The 19,196-nt window shown below is 51.7% G+C and overlaps 6 protein-coding genes across 6 annotated transcripts; 4 read left to right on the top strand and 2 right to left on the bottom strand.

Annotated features, from left to right (window-relative positions):
- Positions 1-243: 243 nt before the first annotated feature.
- N0V89_001622 (uncharacterized protein) lies at positions 244-3,747 on the top strand (the record flags this gene model as incomplete). Its single annotated transcript, XM_056210433.1, has 5 exons — positions 244-1,635; positions 1,662-2,199; positions 3,047-3,256; positions 3,308-3,413; positions 3,459-3,747. The coding sequence occupies 5 exons, from the start codon at positions 244-246 to the stop codon at positions 3,745-3,747; spliced, it is 2,535 nt and encodes an 844-aa protein (XP_056077255.1).
- Positions 3,748-5,883: 2,136 nt separating this feature from the next.
- Positions 5,884-7,647, bottom strand: N0V89_001621 (uncharacterized protein; the record flags this gene model as incomplete). Its single annotated transcript, XM_056210432.1, has 3 exons — positions 5,884-6,957; positions 7,007-7,456; positions 7,645-7,647. 3 exons carry the CDS (start codon positions 7,645-7,647, stop codon positions 5,884-5,886), a joined length of 1,527 nt encoding a protein of 508 aa, XP_056077254.1.
- A 905-nt stretch (positions 7,648-8,552) lies between these two features.
- Positions 8,553-9,225, top strand: N0V89_001620 (uncharacterized protein; the record flags this gene model as incomplete). Its single annotated transcript, XM_056210431.1, has 3 exons — positions 8,553-8,694; positions 8,741-8,800; positions 8,852-9,225. 3 exons carry the CDS (start codon positions 8,553-8,555, stop codon positions 9,223-9,225), a joined length of 576 nt encoding a protein of 191 aa, XP_056077253.1.
- Positions 9,226-10,126: 901 nt separating this feature from the next.
- On the top strand, positions 10,127-10,694 carry RPS12_1 (40S ribosomal protein S12; the record flags this gene model as incomplete). Its single annotated transcript, XM_056210430.1, has 3 exons — positions 10,127-10,129; positions 10,196-10,517; positions 10,570-10,694. The coding sequence occupies 3 exons, from the start codon at positions 10,127-10,129 to the stop codon at positions 10,692-10,694; spliced, it is 450 nt and encodes a 149-aa protein (XP_056077252.1).
- Positions 10,695-14,418: 3,724 nt separating this feature from the next.
- Positions 14,419-15,728, bottom strand: URH1 (Uridine nucleosidase 1; the record flags this gene model as incomplete). Its single annotated transcript, XM_056210429.1, has 4 exons — positions 14,419-15,305; positions 15,356-15,560; positions 15,616-15,630; positions 15,681-15,728. 4 exons carry the CDS (start codon positions 15,726-15,728, stop codon positions 14,419-14,421), a joined length of 1,155 nt encoding a protein of 384 aa, XP_056077251.1.
- Positions 15,729-16,831: 1,103 nt separating this feature from the next.
- Positions 16,832-18,166, top strand: N0V89_001617 (uncharacterized protein; the record flags this gene model as incomplete). The annotated part of the gene is made up of 1 exon (XM_056210428.1): positions 16,832-18,166. The coding sequence occupies one exon, from the start codon at positions 16,832-16,834 to the stop codon at positions 18,164-18,166; it is 1,335 nt and encodes a 444-aa protein (XP_056077250.1).
- Between the last annotated feature and the right edge of the window lie 1,030 nt (positions 18,167-19,196).

The following is a 19,196-nucleotide window of genomic DNA, read 5'->3' as shown; positions in this document are numbered from 1 at the left end:
CAGGAGCTTCCATTGATTTCTCCCCGACATAACATGGAACACGACACATCGACATTCCAGGGAAGGAAATGCATGCTCTTAGCGGCCTGCCTTCCGTGTGCACCTCGCTCAGTCGACCTTGGTTCAACAACAGCCCTATGGCAAACAAGTACGCTTGACTGGTGTTCTTGAAGCGCTCGAAGCTACAGGATGACATCTCCAGAAGAGAGAGGGATCCAACCCTTTGTCGAAAGACATAGGCCCATGCTGTTACGGCCGTCTCAGCGACAGCGCTCCACTGACTCCTCCGACGAGCTCGCAAACCTTCGCGTGGGTGGACCAGCAAACGATGAGTCGTATATGTCAAAATACCAGCCTTTTCAATATCGACCCATACCAGGTCAAGGCTACATCCGGCTGCTTCACCTGAAGCCCGTATGTGCTCACCCCGGCGAGTTGCGAGGCTCCCTCGTGCTTCACAGACTGAACGAGCACTGTGTCTATGAAGCCATTTCCTATGCCTGGGGCGAGTTCTCGAGCTTCAACCAAGTCATCCTGTTAAACGGCAAAGTCTTGAAGATAACGGACAATCTGTATGCCGCACTCATGGCGTATTGTCGCTCCCACCGGGATAGAGTGCTCTGGGCGGACGCTATATGTATAAATCAAGCAGACACCGCCGAGAAAGCTCAACAGGTTGCGCTCATGGCTGAGATTTACAGCATGGCAAAGCTCGTACAGGTCTGGCTCACATTACCATCCGAGTGGACAATGGATGCAATGAAGTATATAAAAGACCTCTCTGCAAAGGCGGACAAATTTGGCATCAGCAAAGACGTCGGCCAGCCAAGAGTCGTTGGAGGCTGGCCAACTGTCGACATTACGAGTAGCGAATCTGAAAAACTTATACATGACGCTAACAAACACCACGTCGACTTTCTACTTTGGCGCCCTTGGTTCAACAGAGTATGGGTCGTCCAAGAAGTTGCTTTGGCGAAGGACCTCGTTGTCTCATGTGGACATACTACTCTGGCCTGGACCGATCTGGCGCGCGCTTTGGAAGTACTGCGAGGTGCGTACAGGAAAATACGAACAGGAACTGATCGATCACGCATGGAAGGACTCAAACCCGCCTGGGCACTTGCGAAGCACAGAGACGAATGGAGGATGGTGGATCAACACCTTGACCGAGACCACCATTTCTCGACGAATATGGTGGGGGATCAAATGAGGAACAAGGCGTGTACTGATGACCGCGACAGAGTATACGCGATGCTCGCCATGACGAAATCGCCCCACGTGGGGATGGAGCCGGATTACACGAAAACGGTGGCCGAAGCATATACAGAATTCACGAGAAGATACTCGCCCAACACACAACTCCACTTTGCCGGTCTAGCTCGAAGGCAGCCTACGACTTACCAGGGAACTAGTGATGATCCTAGACACACGCACCCCGCGACTGAAGGCAGCGAAGGACCTACACTCGACATAACAGATCGTAACTACCTTCCTTCATGGGTCCCAGAATTCCGTCCAGACAGGAATCTCGCATGGGTATCGCCCTGCACAGGACATTACACCACGGCCCGCCTTGCCCCAATCTACTTCCTCTCGCATCCCGGAACCCCCAAGATCATGCTCGCCACAGGCACCGTCCTCGACGCAATAACACACACAAGCTGGACCTCCACCATGAAAGCCCCCCACTGCTTCCACTCCCCAGCCTTCTTCTTCCCCTCGTCGACCTCCTAACCACCCTCCTCACCTCCCCACCCCAATGGGGCCCCACCGTCTCAGAACCTCCGCCCATCCAACTAGCCAAAACGCTCACCTCCGGCGTCGCAGACTGCAAAGGCGCGGAATCCATCCTCAAAAACTACCACTTCATCCGCGACCTTACGCACCTCGTTCCCGGCTCTCTCCCCTGGCTGACGACCATCTGGACCGCTTTCACAACGCACTGCCTCGAGCCCACCGGCGAAATGTACAAAGCTGTTCTCCTCAAGGCGCTCAGCAGCCCTAAGCTAAACACAGACAAAGACACACATATCGATCCGCACACCTTTTCCTCCCCCGACGCTAAAATCGCATACGCCTTCACGAATTACCTCGCTAATATACTCGTTCCGAACCGCCTGTTCGCCACATACGGCGGACGGATCGGGCTGGCGCCTAGCATGGCGGCGCTGGGCGATTTGCTCGTTGTTATAAACGGGTGTGATATGCCGTTTGTGGCGAGGAGTGTGAGGAGGGTGAGGTGTGGGGGTGAGGTTGTGGAGTGGGCGGTGCAGGTTGTGGGGCCGTGTTATTTGCATGGGGTTATGAGGGGGAGATTTTTGAGGAGTGGGGGTGGGGTTGGAGTGGGTGAGGTATGAGGGGATGGGAAGGATAGCTTGGGGGTGTTTTGACGTTGGTTTAGGGATGGAGTGTAGGAGGAGGGTGCTGTGTCTGTGGATGCTTTGGGGGTTGTAGTAGAAGGGGGAAGCGGATGGGTGGTGGATGTTCTCTCTCACGTTCACAGGCAGGGAACGAAGACTTCGATGTCACTGAGGAATGGCGCACTATAACATATAATTTTCCTAAAGAGGAAAGTGAAAAATAGTAGGACCATGCTATATTTCTAGGGATACGTATAATAGAGACTTCCAAAGTGATTGTGCAGCATTGTGTAGTGGTTGGTGTTCTGAGCGCATACCTCTTATTGGAAACAAATTCCTCGTGAAGCAATGGTCTTTGTGAGCAATCTTACGCGGCTGGGAACAGGCAATACCGACGTACATACCGGCAGAGAGCTAAAGCCCTTTGAGATGCTGTGTACGTGCTTGTTCGCGATTTGTTAGAATGCAGGTCTGTCAGTCAGCTTATCTTCTCTTGGCTTTGTTTATGGTTATGAGTCTTGGGCTTGCCTTTGGTCGCTTGCGCGTTGCAAGGCTGATTGACTTGAAACGCATTGGATATGTTGCCGCTGCGAGGTTCTATTATTATACCTTCTTTTCCTACGTGAGACCATTCTTTACCGGTTATCCTGCGGATACTGCGGCAAGTTACCGTGCTGAATACTAAGATGGTAATCTGGATTCTAAGAAGCTTGTTCTCGTCGCATTGAGCCATTACGACGAGAAGGAGAATGATTCAGTGTATGATGAGTTAAAGACGGTTTACCCACCTACTGGCACCAAGCCAGATGTAGACGAAGATGGCAAAGTTATAGTTGGTATAATCAGCATGACCTTGGAGCTCGATCCCAAACGGCATGGACAGTACCAACCCGAAGGTCCGATTACACTTTTCGACCTGGGACGTTTTCGCTGACGCTCGTTATCAGAACCGGATGCTACAAAGCCGCCCGAGGACCCGGACGACAGGAAGAGAGACATCTGTCTAAAAGCGTTCAAAATTCTTGATAAGGCGCTGAAGGGACCCGGGGAGAAGTAAGTAAATCCGTAAATGCCGATCGTCGTGCTTACATGGAACAGATGGCTCACCAACCACATGGAGATATTGTCTATTGGCGCGCATCCCGGCTATTGGAAACGTGGTCATGGCCATGAGCTCACACGATGGTTGCTTGAGCTGGCTGATACGGACAAGGTCCCGACATGTGTGAGCGTGTCGCCCATGGGATCCAAAGTCTTCAACAGCCTTGGCTTCGTAGAGAAAGAACTGGTCGTCCTTGAGGGTCATGATCTTCATCCGGAGCCCATCGACATCTCGTTTGAACAGAGACCTGTGTACGAGGATGAGTCCGTGAAGGGCCAGCCTTAGACATCATATTTTTCACAAAGAAATGGCCTATAGCACCAAGGTTCAATCCTAAGAAAAGTAGAGAGATCTTACCCTCGGTATATAAGCGATTGGTCACTCTTACATATGTGGTACTGGTAGCTATCAACTCACGTTGATACGACTAAGAGGACCTCATAGACAATGAGATGATCAGACTGATGGTAAGATGTCTCACAGTCTGAATCTTGGGCCTTGGCCCATGATCTTGTGGAGAGCATCGAAAACACTAAACGGATTGAGTCACTTGGTCTCAATAGCCAATTTCCTTGGTAGTTCCCGAAGTCGAAGAATACAGAACCATCCTGACTTTTACATTGTGCCTCACGTGTGCTTTTTTCTGCCATCGTTCAGCGCCTTGCCATGCTCAACGAAAGAGGGCGATTGTCTGAGCCACACAGTCATCGATCATCTCGAGTGCGAAGCCATGACACTTGACGTTTATAGAGTATGAGGATGTTTTGTATTTGACGGCCAAGGATCCCAACTCACCCGTTGCTATGTTCGCTTGTAAACTCTTCAGGGTCGGATTGGCACGAGTGCGCGCTGTTCATCAAGCTCAGGCAACGTCACGGACAATGCCATTACGTATTCCCTTTCGTTCTTTCATGACTTGTCCTCAATCTATTCCGTGAGCCTGAGGTACCATGACCATTTCTAAGGCATGGATTAACTAGACCCCGTTAGGCATGAGTCCTTCAAGGTACTGATCACTATTGGTTGCGAGAGGCCGCCTTACCCTGAAATAGCTTAGCGCATCTGCTTGATTAGGGATAGGGAAGTTGACCGGTGCACCTCGTTGTATCTACGCCCAGCCGGCGAGAATGGTTGGGAGAGCGATAGACCGGGAGACAGAGGTCTCAAGCCGATTCTATGCTTAAAACACGAAGCTGGCAGACGGGATGAGAGCACGGAATTCCACAAAATCTTCCAATTAGCATTTTACAAAACAAGACTTCAATCGCGTCGAACGACCGCGTAACATGCCTGGAAAGACTCAGTCTAGCGGTGCGTAGCTTGGTGTATTTTGGTGCCTGTGCTGACCATGTTAGACAACCAGAACGGTAATCGCTATGTCCATACAACGAATGCTACCACCAATGCCACATTGTCTTCCAGATGAGCTACACTCCACACAACGTTATATACTTGTCTTTGAGGTGCGCTGCTGACCCTACGCATAGCAACCAACAGTTTCAGCAACGTCTCAATGCTCTTCCCGCGGCGTCCATGATGGATCGTTTCCAGTCTGATCTGGACAAGAATGTCCCTCGTCGCTTTGGAAACTAGTCTATTAACTGAAACTTTGGTTCTCGCTCGAGCGGGGGTGTTGGTATTGTGTAGTGAGCGTTGGATTCGGTAAGCTTGGTGCTGGATGTGTGGAGGCCGTCTACTTAGGTAGTGTTCGATCTTTAGATTAGATGTACGTAGTCACTCGTTCAAAATATACATATGTGCATATGAGTAATGGAACTTGAAGGCAGAGGACGCGTGATATGTTTGTTTAGATAACTAAGTTGACACGAATGGGAAAGTCCTATCGTGTTCTCAGTTATCTAGAGGAACATATAGCAAGAAAGGGCGGGAAGAAGCAGCGTCAGTCTCAAGATAATATCCATTGCTTGAAATGACTAGTGGCGAACTTACGCCTTATAATATATACAATATATAATAGATATTTTTGTACATTATAAAGGCGAATAGCCTAGGTAACTACTTTAGTATGTATACACGTACACAATATTGCCCTGACATACTCTCTTCCGATGTCGGCCCAAGCGACCTACTAGGCCGATGTATATTTGATGTTATTTTCGAATGTGGTGCAAACTGCAGTGAGTAAACCGGCGCCATACTAATGAAGGATGATTGTTCGAATACGTGTTGCAGATTGTATGTATAAAGAACGTGCTTAAAATAGAAAGTATTCGATGTGTATAGAAGGCCAAGCCTCAGTAGTTAGGAGAATCTGATATGTACAGACGGACAGTGCGGTATAATATATACATCATTCGAAGAAATGAACGGAAAAGAAACGCCGAGAAATGAACGAGCGACAGGCCGTGACGATAAGAAATCCACCAGCATCAGCAACCTCAACCCAACAGCATCCACTCTCTATACACCAGAATCATCCTGCTCAATGCTGTACTCCTCTTCGTACGTCGTCCAAGCAGCGCAATTGTCTTCGAGACGGTCGCTATCCGTAATCCCCGCAATCTCATCGTACCGCTCTACAAACTGCAGCGCAAAGCCCTCGCTCGTGTGCCACCCGATATGGCAGTGCATCAGCCACGCACCGGGGTTATCCGTCTCAAACGCAATGACAAGGTACCCACTCGCAGGCAGCATGGCCGTATCGCGACGCGGAGGGTTATCCGTCGTCAGCGTAACAGAGTCGCTAGAGTACGTGCCCGAGCCCTGCGCAAGGACGAAGAAGTCGTGCCCGTGGAGATGGATTGGGTGCGGCACGGCGAAGGTAGTTTCGATGACCATGTAGACCCACTCGTCTGCGGTGGGGAGCTCGATCACAGCGTCAGACGTCTCGTAGCTGGTGTTTCCGGCCAGGATCTGCGAGAGGGTGGGGTCCGACCATTCGACGACCATGGTTGTGCTGTTGAGGTACCATCTGAAGAGGGAGTCGTCGTTGAAGGCGACGGTCGCGTCTTCGGTGCTGGTGCTGGAGGAGTCGCCGACGGTCTTGGAGAGGTAGGGTACGATATTGGCGGTTTCGTCATCGCAGCTGTCGTCGTAGTCGTAGGCGGAGGTGGTGGGGGTGTCGGCGCTGTCGCCGTAGTAGATGATGCCTTTGATGTCGTTGGTGTTGTCGTTTTCGGAACAGGCGCTCTGGGGGATGGCGCGGAGCCAGAAGTTGTCGGCGACGGAGGCTTGGTCGGCGGTGATGATGATGTCGTAGCGTTGGCCCATGCCGATGTCCAATACGGTGGTGTTGTATGGCTCGATGGGGACGAGGTCAGATGCAATGACTTGAAGTGTGTGGTTGTCGATGCTGAACTTGAAGTGTGTGTCTACAGCAGCATTGACAAGGCGCATGCGGTAGGAAGTGCCGCTGGTGAAAGAGGCATTGAAGCGATAGCCGCCGTCATCATAGGTGTTGGTACCATTGATCAAGCCGTTATCGAGGGTTGGAGGACCGGAGGTTTCAGCGGTAATGTAGAGTTCGTCCACAGTCTGTGGAAATTGTCAGTAAATTTTGAGATTGGTGCAAAGGCGCGCCTACCTGATGGCTCCAATCATTCAGGAACACCATCCCGAGGTCCTCATCGTAGTCGGCGGTCGCAGGGCCGTTGATGATGATACCTCCAAAGATACCTTCCCATGCTTGCAGAGCAAAGTGCGAGTGATACCATGAGCTCCCGTACTGGGTGGCTTTCCAGGTATACGTGAGCTGCTCACCAGGCGCAGTTGGGCATTGGGTGATAGACACAACGCCGTCCTGGTCGTTGGTGTAGTTCTGGCGGATACCGTGCCAGTGTATGCTGGTACCGTTCTGCGAATCGGTCAAGGAGTTGGTGACGTGGATCACAACGGTGTCACCCCAGTCGGCAATGATAGTCGGCCCCGGAATACTACCGTTGACGGCCATTGCCGAGCGGGAGTAGCCATCGGGAGCGACCGTGACGTCGGTGAGTTCAAAGTAGTACTCTCGCGTTACTCCAGTGTCAGGAACCTCTGAATGATGTCAGCAAAATAATCATTTCAGAGGCGATGCAGTCTCATGACGCCCAAAGTGGAGCCTCTTTGCGTGGAGTATCCATCACGGGGTAGCCCAGATTGCAGTGTGTCTAGACTATCGTGCAAGTCTTGCAGTGATTTCACGTACCCGTATAGTAGTCGGTGTCGATTGAGTAATCGCACCATTCTGAACGAGTGGATGCTGTATTTCCAGAGCAGGCGTCTCTTGGGTGCAGATTGGAAATGAAGGGCGAACGAGGAGCATTCTTTGATACATGTGGGTGAGCGGACGCGGCACAGAAGACGGCGGCCGCGCCGAAGAAAAAGCCAGAACGCATGTTGATCAATGAATGAAAAGTGAATGTGACTGTAATGAGAGATGCTGATGCACTGTGTGGATGAGTGGCAACTGGTGACTATGCCTCAGTCTTTTATGTTTCCCTCAACAACCTCTCCTATCTGATCAGCCTCATAGTCGGATTCCCCTTTCATCACTAGCTTCGTACAAAAGATCCTATATTCAGCTTTCCCACAATTTTGCTGCGCACTTGGCGTACGTGGAAGGGCCGACGCGCGGCATGGGATTGTTTCGAAACTACTGAAGAACATGGGTTCATAGTAAAGCCGACGCAAGCTCGAGCGCGTGTCTACCAGACCGAAAAAGTTCGTGTAGTACCGGATGCATACGAGCAGTGACCGGAAGTGGTTGAAGTGGGGCTCACCACCGTAACATGCAGGGGTATGCCATCGTGAAACGGTTGCGACTGTGGCTGCGCGCATCGGCCCTTTCCATCGGTCAGATAGAGCGTTACGCCACTTCATGCAGACAGGGCTGATCAGAACATGGGTAAACGTCGGCGTCTTACGGTGAGAGTACCTCCCATTGGCGACAGCGGTGAAAGGAGTCGTCCATCGCTGACGAACAGCTTGCGTATGGGCAGGGTATGCCTGCTCGAAGAGTGTTGTGCAGCAGGATAAGACTACATGCAGCCTTGCTCATTGACCGTACAACTCACTAGATATAAGTCCTTCGCTTCACTCCTTAGTCGACATCACGATCGTTCAATCGCTCCCTACTTCTTTCTTCCATCATGTCTTTCAACAAGCTTTCTCTGCTCTGCACCTTGCCATTGCTTGCTCTCGGCGCAAATATCAAGCGCGCAACGCCCGATGAGTTTGGTCTTTACGGATACGGTGATGGATTCGGAGGTTTCCCATTGTTTTACGCTGATGGTAAGCTCCTTTGTCAATCGAAGCCAGCAAGTCTCACAGTCCACAGGGTATGCGTACTTGGGTGAACCCGCGTCTTCAAACAGCTCGGATCCTGCCGTCGTAACATGTAAGTAGTGCCTGTAACGAACATTTTGGTGGGAAGCTGACTTCTCGCCAGTTTCGCCCAGTGGCTCTGGCACCTCGCAGAGCTGGATCGGAAACCCTAACACGACGCTCACGAACTACACCGTCTCGTGGTCTGATGTGACCTTCGCTGTCCCTTCGAACTCAGCTTCGGATAAACGCATTCAGTTCCTCACTAGCAATGACACCGACTCCGATATGACCACCACGGGCTTTTACTTCTACGGTCACACTGCCTTTGTGATCGAAGATGGCCAGTTGGAGAGCCCGTGGTATGCTCTTCAAGTCAGTGAGCGTGTCCATGCGCTGTACTGGAACGACACCAGCCTCGGGCAGGTGCCGGTCATCCTGAGGAACATAGCTCCTTCCAACCCAGGTAGTGTGCCGGGAATTTCTACTGAGGAGTAGACACGGGAAGGTGCTTCCAGGACGCCAATGGCTTCTCTTCGTGTACATAGTTTCTAGTCTGTCAAGTCTCAGTTCAATCGGATTGTCTTAGGCGGAGCTTGCGCATCGATGACTATCAGATGCCGCAACCCGCACACGCTCGTTAGTAAAACTTAAATCTCGACGAATCAGTGCCTTTAGTGATGTATTGGCCGGTTTCTGGAGCTTGCGCGTGATGATCGAGGCCATGTGGAGATGCGACCTGGCCGTGATCGTGCTCGGCGTTGTTTCCTGGGCGAGGCTTCGCTCGGGGACTTGTACCATACTATCGGGTACCTGCAGTGGTGCTTGCGTCTGTCAGAGCGCGATGCCCATCATAGGGTGTTGACAACGTATGTCCTGGTGGGGGAACGACACGCGTCGCATACCAAGTGGGCGAGATCGGCAAAAAAGATATCGTGGAGTATCTAGCTGGGACCAGGAACTGACTGTTTTCCATAGCAAAAGGGGTGGAAGATTTCGCCTCGCCCTGGAATGCTCATGGACGATCTTCGGCCAAAGGTTGTATTCGGAGGTCTCTTTGCGCACCGGGCGTGGTGCATGAAAGCCTAACATCAAGTCGATCCCATTTGCTGGGATAGCAGAATTTGTCACTTCGGCGCAGAATCTGCAAAGCACCGAAGATACTTCCTGGATACATGTAAAGGGGTACATGCATAATGTTTGGTCCTTGTAAGGGAGTGAAAGTGGTTGGGCGCCAAGCCGACACGTGATGTTTACGCCAAGCCTTTTGAGCCCCTCTTCGCTTAGCGGCAATCTCCGCGCACCGTGACTTGTCAAATTTGCGTCGAACTTTCCAACTTCCTAATCACCAAACACTACACGCAATCTTCGAGGAAAGCCGACAGATTCAGCCATCATCATGGTACGCCTCTCGCATGCGCAATTGTCGCATTGCAATCCCAACAACGCCCGCTAACCCACCACACAGTCGGACGGAGAAGACAACCAGTCCGTCGTCGCCGCCGAGGAGGTAGAGGTTTCCGCCGATGCCTCCGCCGGAAAGGGCCAGATGTCCGTCCTCGAGGCGCTCAAGGGCGTTCTCAAGCTCGCTCTCATCCACGACGGTCTTGCCCGCGGTCTCCGTGAGGCTTCCAAGGCGCTCGACCGTCGCCAGGCGCACATGTGTGTCCTGAACGAGGCTTGCGAGGAGGAGGCATACAAGAAGCTCGTCGTTGCGCTCTGCTCCGAACACAAGATTCCCCTCATCAAGGTTCCTGATGGCAAGCAGCTCGGCGAGTGGGCCGGTCTCTGTACGTGGAAATTCTGCATGTGTGAGGGAGGCAAAAGCTAATAATGAAATAGGCCAGATCGACCGCGAAGGCAACCCCCGCAAGGTCGTCAACTGCTCCTGCGTTGTCGTCCGTGACTGGGGTGAGGAGTCCCAGGAGCGCAGCATCCTCCTCAACTACTTCCAGACCGAGCAGTAAATGTCTCCTTCCTCTTGACTCGACATTCCACGTCTTCGACGATTTCCTTCGGCTCGGTTTGCGCTGCGGCTAGCATGGCTCGGAGTACGGCAGGGCGGACGGTATTTGGCTGGGACACTATGTGGGGGTTTGAGTTATGGATGGGATGTTCACGATGCATGGATTTAGACAACGGCTTCACGCACGTTCGTACAAAAAAAAATACATGGATGGATCACGCAAACACTCGCATGCCCAAGTGCAATAACTGGTTCCTGCTCTTACTTAATCCTCAAGCGATTACCGAATGATCGTCGCCATCATCTACATCATTCAGGGTGGGAACCTTCGGCCGTACATCAGCAGTACGTTACAAAGCCAATCCGTTGGACACTGATTTCAGCAAGCAAGACACTTAAAATGCCTTGGGCAAATTCTACTGACTGTAACTCATCTGTCACCATCCGTCTCATGGTCAGTCCTTTTGCTACCCTCATTCTCTAACGCCCAAAAGCCTCATGCCAATGGACCTCTACCCCGGCCTCACCCATTGCTCCACGCTTTCACGCAGTTTCCTACTTGGATATCATTCGATGTCTGAATGCAAGGATAGAGGAATCAACTCATCGGATAACATTGATCTTATGATGAGATCAGATCGATGAGCCCGTTCAACCTGTACACTGCCTTCAACACGCTTAGTTCCCTGTGGGAAGAGCCTGTTTTTCGTCGTTTGATTCTTCTGCATACCTGCAGAGGTTGTTGTTTGTCAAGATTCCACCCAATATGCAGTATCAATCTCAAACCGTCCATCAAGTGCGCAATGATTTCGATGATGTCATCGTGGTTGTTGAGGCAGGTGCTTTCGGTACGTGGAAGGAGCTGTCAGTGTGTGAATAGGCAGCATTAGCCGCTTTGCTAACGCATCACTCCTACACTCGACTTCGGTAAGCAAGGCTGACAGCACGATAAAACCTTCCCATTCGTATCATCTTTAGCCTTTTATTATAACTACCCCGCGCGTCTGAGCATGGAGTTGCAGCGAATCAATCTAGCATCAAGCGTATCGGAGCCTGGCTTATGGATCAACGCATATCTCATGACGAATACGAGGTCGCCTACGGTGCCGTGGATGCCTAGCGTTAGCCCCCGCCCCCGTAGTTTTGCAAGTAGGCGAGCACAACGACGCTCCGCTAACCTATTATCATCGCTTTAACATCATCTGAGCTACTTATCAACAGATCCAAAATGCCTCCGAACTATCGCAACGTCTCTGAATGGACGCCCTTGATGCATCACATTATCCCTGCATATGTTAGGTCTTAAGCCACCAACATGCTAGAGTCCAGGTGGTCAAGAGCGACGCCCAAAATACGAGCTCCTTCGTATATAGCCCGGCTGGCCTTGATTAGTGCAGAATCTGCGAATTGTTACCTACAGCCTTTCCATACTTATGGTCATTTAGATCTTCTACACGTAGCTCTAGGATCTAATAGAGCAAGCGTCTCACTGCAATCCGATACATAACTTATACAGCGCAACTATACCAAGTATGGGACAAGCGCGGTCTCAAATTCCAATAAACCACGCTGGAGATCAAGGCCAGAGAGTCTGCGACCGCTGCTACCTAATGCTTGGCTCTGCAGAAGGCCAACACGCACTCTGTACTCCGAAGGGCTATAAGCATCAGTCGGCGAAAGAACTGCACGAAAACGCGCTCCGTGGCTGTCCTGTGTGTCAACTTATATTCAAGGAAGCTGAAGCCCTGTATCCGGAGGGACTTGAAGCTCAATATAACGATGGTTCCCTGGGTTATTACTTCCGGGCAAAGACAGCCTTGCCCTATCAAATATTCGCCCAAGAGAATGAACCCTTCGAAAATATTAATGGACTCGAAGCCTATCCTTTCCCTGGAATCCTTCAGGGTAACAGACTGGTGGGACTTTCCATGTTTACCTCTTCAGATTAGGACATAGCGATTGTGCACCGAATTCATGTTAACGAGGCAACAGATGATCCGGCTGCGTTTCACATTCCTACGAGGCCAGCTACTAGAGATCCAAACTGCGAAGCAGTGGTTGAAAAGACTAAGACGTGGCTAATGGAATGTGGTCGGGATCACTCTGAAACCTGTTCAACCCTGCGCGAGCTACCAAAATTGCCAACCCGTGTCATTGATGTTGGAGATGCACGCAGGGTTACGACTTCCAAGTTGCACATCAGTGGCATCCAACAGCACGATTATTATGTTGCCCTGAGTTATTGCTGGGGAGGCCCACAACCGCTCAAGGCGACTATGAGTACCCTCCGTACACTGATGCAAGAGATCCCGGAGGGGCAACTTCCTCAAACAATCGCAGATGCTGTGAGAGTTACTCGTCGTCTCGGAATACGATACCTGTGGGTAGACGCGTTGTGCATCATCCAGGATTCGTCCGATGATAAGAACAAGGAAATCCAGAATATGGGAATGATTTACAAAAACTCGACATTGACGATCTTCGCATCCAGTGCCAGAGCGGCTTGTGAAGGCTTTTTACAAGTGCGGGATGAGCCCGAATACTGTGATGTCCCCCTACTCCTCCCTAGTGGCCGATTCGGAAATGTATCCCTTATGCGTCCCCAGTTTCACGACCCGGTGGCCCCACTAAACAATAGAGGCTGGACTTTTCAAGAATGGCTACTTTCTCCGCGAAGGCTGTGTTATGGAGAAAAGGAGATAGTCTGGAACTGCAAAGGTGGAAACTTCAAGACGGTCATGCGGAGTCCATTCGACTTAATCAATCGCAAAAAGGAAGTTTACGACTTCAAGAATGATTCCGGGGTGTTACTACTGGGGCCTGCCGGCTCAAGCTTCTTGGACCAGCCCCACAAAATCTGGGAACACGCTCTAACAGATTATACGAAACGAACGTTCACCGACTACGAAGACCGCTTGAATGGTGTCATTGGCATTATCAACCAGTTGAAATTGGTTTGGAATTTCGGGTGCACGTACGGAATTTCGCATGATGGGTTAGTGAGCCAAATTGCCTGGGTCCATAACTCTGAGTTTTGCCAGAGTGCTACTCATAGTACCAGATCGGATATTGCACCAACCTGGTCGTGGGCGTCTCGGACATGCGCGATTCGGTTCGCAAATCTGATTCCCGTTCACGTCGTACGCTCGGTCCCTGGCTCTGGTTCGGGCTGGTACATTCAATCCAGGGTGTTGACGATACATGCTCAATTAGTGAGATTTCAACATCGGGAGACCAGTAAGTATAGGACCTGGATCTTCTATTGGGATGAATTCCCGAACGGAAACGAGCAAGCGCCTACCATGATAGGACTCGACATTTGGTACATGCCACTAGGAACGGGGCCGCCTCGCCACTGGCAAACCGATAATAGACAGTTGACTGGAGGACTCATCCTTAATAGGGTAAGGGATGATATATTCGAGCGAGTTGGCGTATTTTCTTCTGGTATATATACAGACGTGTTCAGCTACGCGGGTACGTACAGGGTTAATATCATATAGCGTCGTTCTATAGAGAATGTCTACCTTTTCAGTATTAGAACTTTATATGAATACCCTACTATATCAGCGTTGACTTCTTAACTTATAGACCTCTTAGTATTCACTTAAACAACTAGTGAAAGACCTCAGGTAATACCTATAGTGCCTAATAGTTACATTATCATATTAGTAGGCTATTCTAAGGGAGTTTCAGAGAAAAACAGCCGCGAAACACCTGCAGATCTATATCACCCCAAGCTCCACCAATTCTTCACGACTAATCGCTGGCATCGGACTAGCTTCATCAGCCCTCTTCAGGCAACTCTCTATGCTCCCCCAGAATTTGGACAAATCAACTCCCCGGGGTATCCTGCAGCCATCTTCACCAGGAGCCAACTTGACGACCTTTGTCCTACCAAGCTCCCCCACCTCTTCCGGTATCTCCGAATGGATGCCCTCCGTGACGATATCTACCCGGAACCGCTCACCATCCTTGTCGTCAAAGATCTCGGGGTAAATCGCAGCGGATACAGCAAGTGGGTCGTGCAGCGGCGGGCCCTCAGTGATGGCGAACACCTCAGCATAGGTGCTAGCGAAGAACACCATGATCTGCTTATACAGGGCGCGCACGCGGGAAGGCGTGTGGGAAGTATCTGCTGCCTTCGGGTCTAATGGTGCATCAGACCCATACAAGAGCGTATGCTGGACGTCCTTTGTGCCCAAGACCTGGTGTGTCAGATCCAGCGGAATAAGAGTCGTCTTTGACCTGAGGATCGGGTGCGAGAAGATGATGTGTGATGCCTCGGGGTCGACGTAGATGTTGAACTCAGCATAGGGAGTCCAATTGCCGAAGCGTTCGCCTTCGAGCTTTGTCTTGCCCATTGGAGCGTCTGTGAAGCCTCCGCCGACGGCACCGCCCATGATGCTCAGGCCCTTGATGTGGCCGGCCAGATCATCGTATTTCTGGAACAACAGTCCGATGTTGGTCAGAGTCCCGGTAGCCACGAGCCATGCTGTGTTCGGTGGTGTAGCTATTAGAGCCTTGTACATGGCCTCCAGAGTATCGACGTCGGTGGCTGGTGGCTCAACGGGTTCTGGGAGGAGCGTGACTCCATCCAAGCCGGACTCGCCTGCGCGTGTCAGTTCCCTGTCGTTGCTCCCTTCCTCATGCTATCGTTACCGTGAATATCGACGGCGGACACGGCATTGCGTTTGATGGGCTTATGAGCACCAATGTAGACCTTGATGTCGCGCTTTCCTATCGCTTCCAACGTTGCCCGCGCATTCAGCGTCGTCTGGTCGAGCGATGCATTGCCGTGTACGGTGCTGACTCCGAGGAGTTCAGCGCGAGGGTCGTGGCAGGCGAGGAGGAGGGCGTACGCGTCCTAAGATACTTAGGTGAGTGTTTGGCATGCATGCTACACAGCGTGGGGCTTGTACGTCGTGTCCAGGGTCCTACGTGGGTCAGTATTGGCTACAATGTCGGAAGCGGAATATTTACACACACAATCCAGCCAGAGCGGTATCCGCTGGCTGTCCTTTACTGCAGCCATCTTTGTGCGAACGGTCTGATCTGCGACAAGGGAGGATGATCAGGAACCATGACTGTGAGTCAAGCCTCTTAGACGGAGGCCCCACGCAGGGTCCAGGCGGGACATCTCGCGGGGTGCCTGGCCTAAACTGCATTGGGAACACCCCACCGCTTATCTGATCACCGATCCGCGACTCCAGGCGTCCCGGAGTTTTGGCTCTTTGAGAGGCCCCCAACATGCGCTGCACGTCGTCTATTCAGCTATGGTCTCGTACAACAAAGACGCCATGAGGAGCTGATATTTCGCGAGCGGCTGACCAATCGTTGCTTGGCCCCAAACCCAGCCACGACGAAGAGGATCGAATTTGCGTCCGCGCACCGCCCTACAGGTGTAGTCAGCTTCACGTGGGACGCAACGCCGGCGTGCCAACGATCCTCCTTCGGCCTTATTCATACCTGTCCTCCTCAGTCACACTCACTATCTGGAAAAAGTCCATTGATGCGCTGAGTCTCGAAGCACGTATTGCAAGGTTCACCACTGTTGTGGCTCCTACATGGATCGGTAGTCCCGGATGAAGAAGAGATAGATTAGGTCCGATAAATTAAACACACCAAGCGAGCACCGCGACTATGGTATTCGGATACGAATTCGTCACGCTAGATGACGAGGGGAAGCATGCACGGAGAGAGTTACTAACCTGGTACCCTCTTGTCGCGCAATGGTCGGTTTTGGTGGTGTTCGCTGGCTTTCAGCTTGGCTTCTTGCTATCCTGGCTTGCAAACAAGGGACTGGAATATGAGCGGCCTCGATCACCGTCGTTCAACAAGAGGTTGGAAGGTCAATGGACGTGGTTGCGAAAGTCAAGGCAGGGTTGGGATCGCATTGTATGGTGGGCTAAGAAGGATGTCATCAGCGGATGGGGCACGAGGGCGGAGTGGATCGGAGGTGGTCTCTGGACACTTTGGCTTCTCTACCTATCCGTTGTTCAGACTGGAAATGGTGAGCCTTTATTCCACTCTTCGTTGGAATTGCAGATGATTGATTAATCGACAGATTATCTCCACCTCACGAAACGCTTAGGCATAATTGGTGCTTCTCAATTGCCTCTACATTACCTGCTCGCAATGCGCACACCATACTCACCGCTCCAACTCCTTACGCGCCTCTCCCACGAGCAGCTGAAGTCATCCCATCAAATCCTTGGCCGCATCGTCTTCTTTCTATTCTCGTTGCACGCTGTGCTCTATCTCAATTTCTTCATTCGCAGCAATCTGCTTGCCAAGCGCATACAAGAAAAGGACGTAATCTTCGGCATCATCAGCATCACTCTATTCGCCGCCATCAGCACCACCGCATTAGCGCAGATACGACACTGGAACTATCGCGTGTTCTACATCAGCCACGTCTCCATCGCAAATATACTAGTCGTGCCGCTATTCCTGCACGTACACCACATCCGACCTTACGTCTGGGAAGTTGTCATCGTCAACGCCCTCCATCTTCTCTTCCGCTTCACCGCACACAAAACCTACACAGGCACCATCACCCTCCTCCCCGGCACAACCCTGATTCAAATCCGCATTCCTCTCACGACCCTCTCATCAACGCTCTCATGGCGCCCAGGCCAGCACGTGTATCTCTCCTTGCCTACAGGAAAACACTATTCAGCCTCCCTCTCCGACCAACTCACCCTCCGCAGCAAAACCAACCCCTTTACCGTCGCCTCCATCCCCGTCAAAGACAAAGAGCTCCTCCTCGTCGCCAAGACGCTCACAGGCAACACGAAGAAAATGTCCGAGCTAGCTACCTCCCTGGCCAAACAAGGCGGCGAAGCACCCAGCATCCCGCTCGCCCTCGAAGGACCCTACGGCGCTTCGTCGCACCTGCCAGACCTCTCCTCCTACGATAAAGTACTACTCGTCGCCGGCGGCGTCGGCGCGACGTTCATCCTTCCCATCTACAGAAGTATCGTCGAGTTCCGCGAGCCGGAGCATGCAGGAGTGCCGCAGGTACGGTTTATATGGGCGGTGCAGAGATTGGCCGAGACGCAGTGGGCGTTCCCCTCCTCTTCCGCGTCTAACGCAGCTTCGTCGGAACCCGCCGTCGACGACGCGGATTCTGAAACTGGAGGGGATGACGCTGCAGATGGCCTCACTCCCTCTTCCTCTTCCTCCCCAGCCATCGAAGTCTTCGTCACGCGCGGCGCATCCTCCTCCTCACTTCCCGGCTCCTCCCCCGAGGAAATCGAGCTGCAGGAGAACGATGCGCTGCTTTCGCTAGAGGAGGAGATGAAGAAGCCGCGTGCAGGCATGGTGCTCAAGACGGGACGGCCCAAGATAGCGGCGATTGTGGATGAGGTGTTTAGCAAGGGGACGAGGGTGGCGGTTGTGACATGTGGGCCGGGGAGGTTGACGAGGAAGGTGAGGGAGGGGTGGGGCGGTGGGTGGAGCAGGGGTTGAGGTTTATTGGCATGAGGAGGGGTTTGGCTGGTAGGGAGGGTGGGGTACGGGGAGAAGGGTGGTAGGGTGGATAGACTGTGTGGGATTAGGAGAGCGGTTGACAATTGAGTGGAATTTACTCTCATACAAAACTTTTGCCGGATTCGATTGGGACGCGAGTAATGAATTAGCAGTGAGTTATGGCTGAGCAAGTATAATATCCTGCCAACCCAGGCAAAACTACGCTATCAACCACATGTGCATTAATCTGTTTGCATGCCACTCCCTGAGCGCGTACTATAGGAGGCTGATTATACGCTAGAATCTGTTGAATCTGTTGAATCTGTATATCCGGGCCCGGTAGACATTAAAATAGGACACCAAGCTGTCAAAATTAGCTTCCCAAAGCGATGAAGGATGTGTATAAAAAGTTCTGGCTCACGTAGGGTGGTTGTGGTGGAGAATTCGTTTAGAATTGGGTGTTCAAATCCGATTGTCGTGTTGGTGGCTTGAGGGGTTCCTCGTTTTGGTCGACCGCGTGCCCGGGACTCTCATGACTCCCTCCCTCATCCTGCTCACGGTGATGGGCCAATGGCAGATATCAAAATTGCACACTGGAACCAGCTTAGTGGACCGGAATTTCAATTCATCAGGATTATAAGTGCCTGCGTCCCGATGATATTCTCACCCCCAACCCCTCATAAACCTGATTGCGCAGAGCCTCGAAGGGTCTTCTTTCGGCATTTTGATCACGTGTTGTTAGGCAACGTTCGTGGAATCAGCTTTGGTATGACTTGTTGGTGTTCTGTTGAGTGGTGATGCCTAGGATGGAACCATGGTACGCGATGTAGCTGCTTGACAGCACTGAGTGCAGTAGCCTCGAAGGGCCCCGCAGTCCATCGCAGCTTTTGCCACCTCATTAAAAGCTTATCGTCCCTAAACAGTCATCCTCATGACTTTACAAGACATTCTTGAAGATCCAAAATACCTCGCCGAGGTAGCTGCCTGTTGTGGAGGGAACAACAAGGATCATTTCTCTGCTCACTCCCCT

This window comes from Didymosphaeria variabile, assembly GCF_027946475.1.
Source record: "Didymosphaeria variabile strain IMI 356815 chromosome Unknown scaffold_1, whole genome shotgun sequence".
In the NCBI taxonomy this organism is placed as follows: Eukaryota; Fungi; Ascomycota; class Dothideomycetes; order Pleosporales; family Didymosphaeriaceae; genus Didymosphaeria; species Didymosphaeria variabile.
This window is presented reverse-complemented; position numbering and strand designations above follow the sequence as displayed.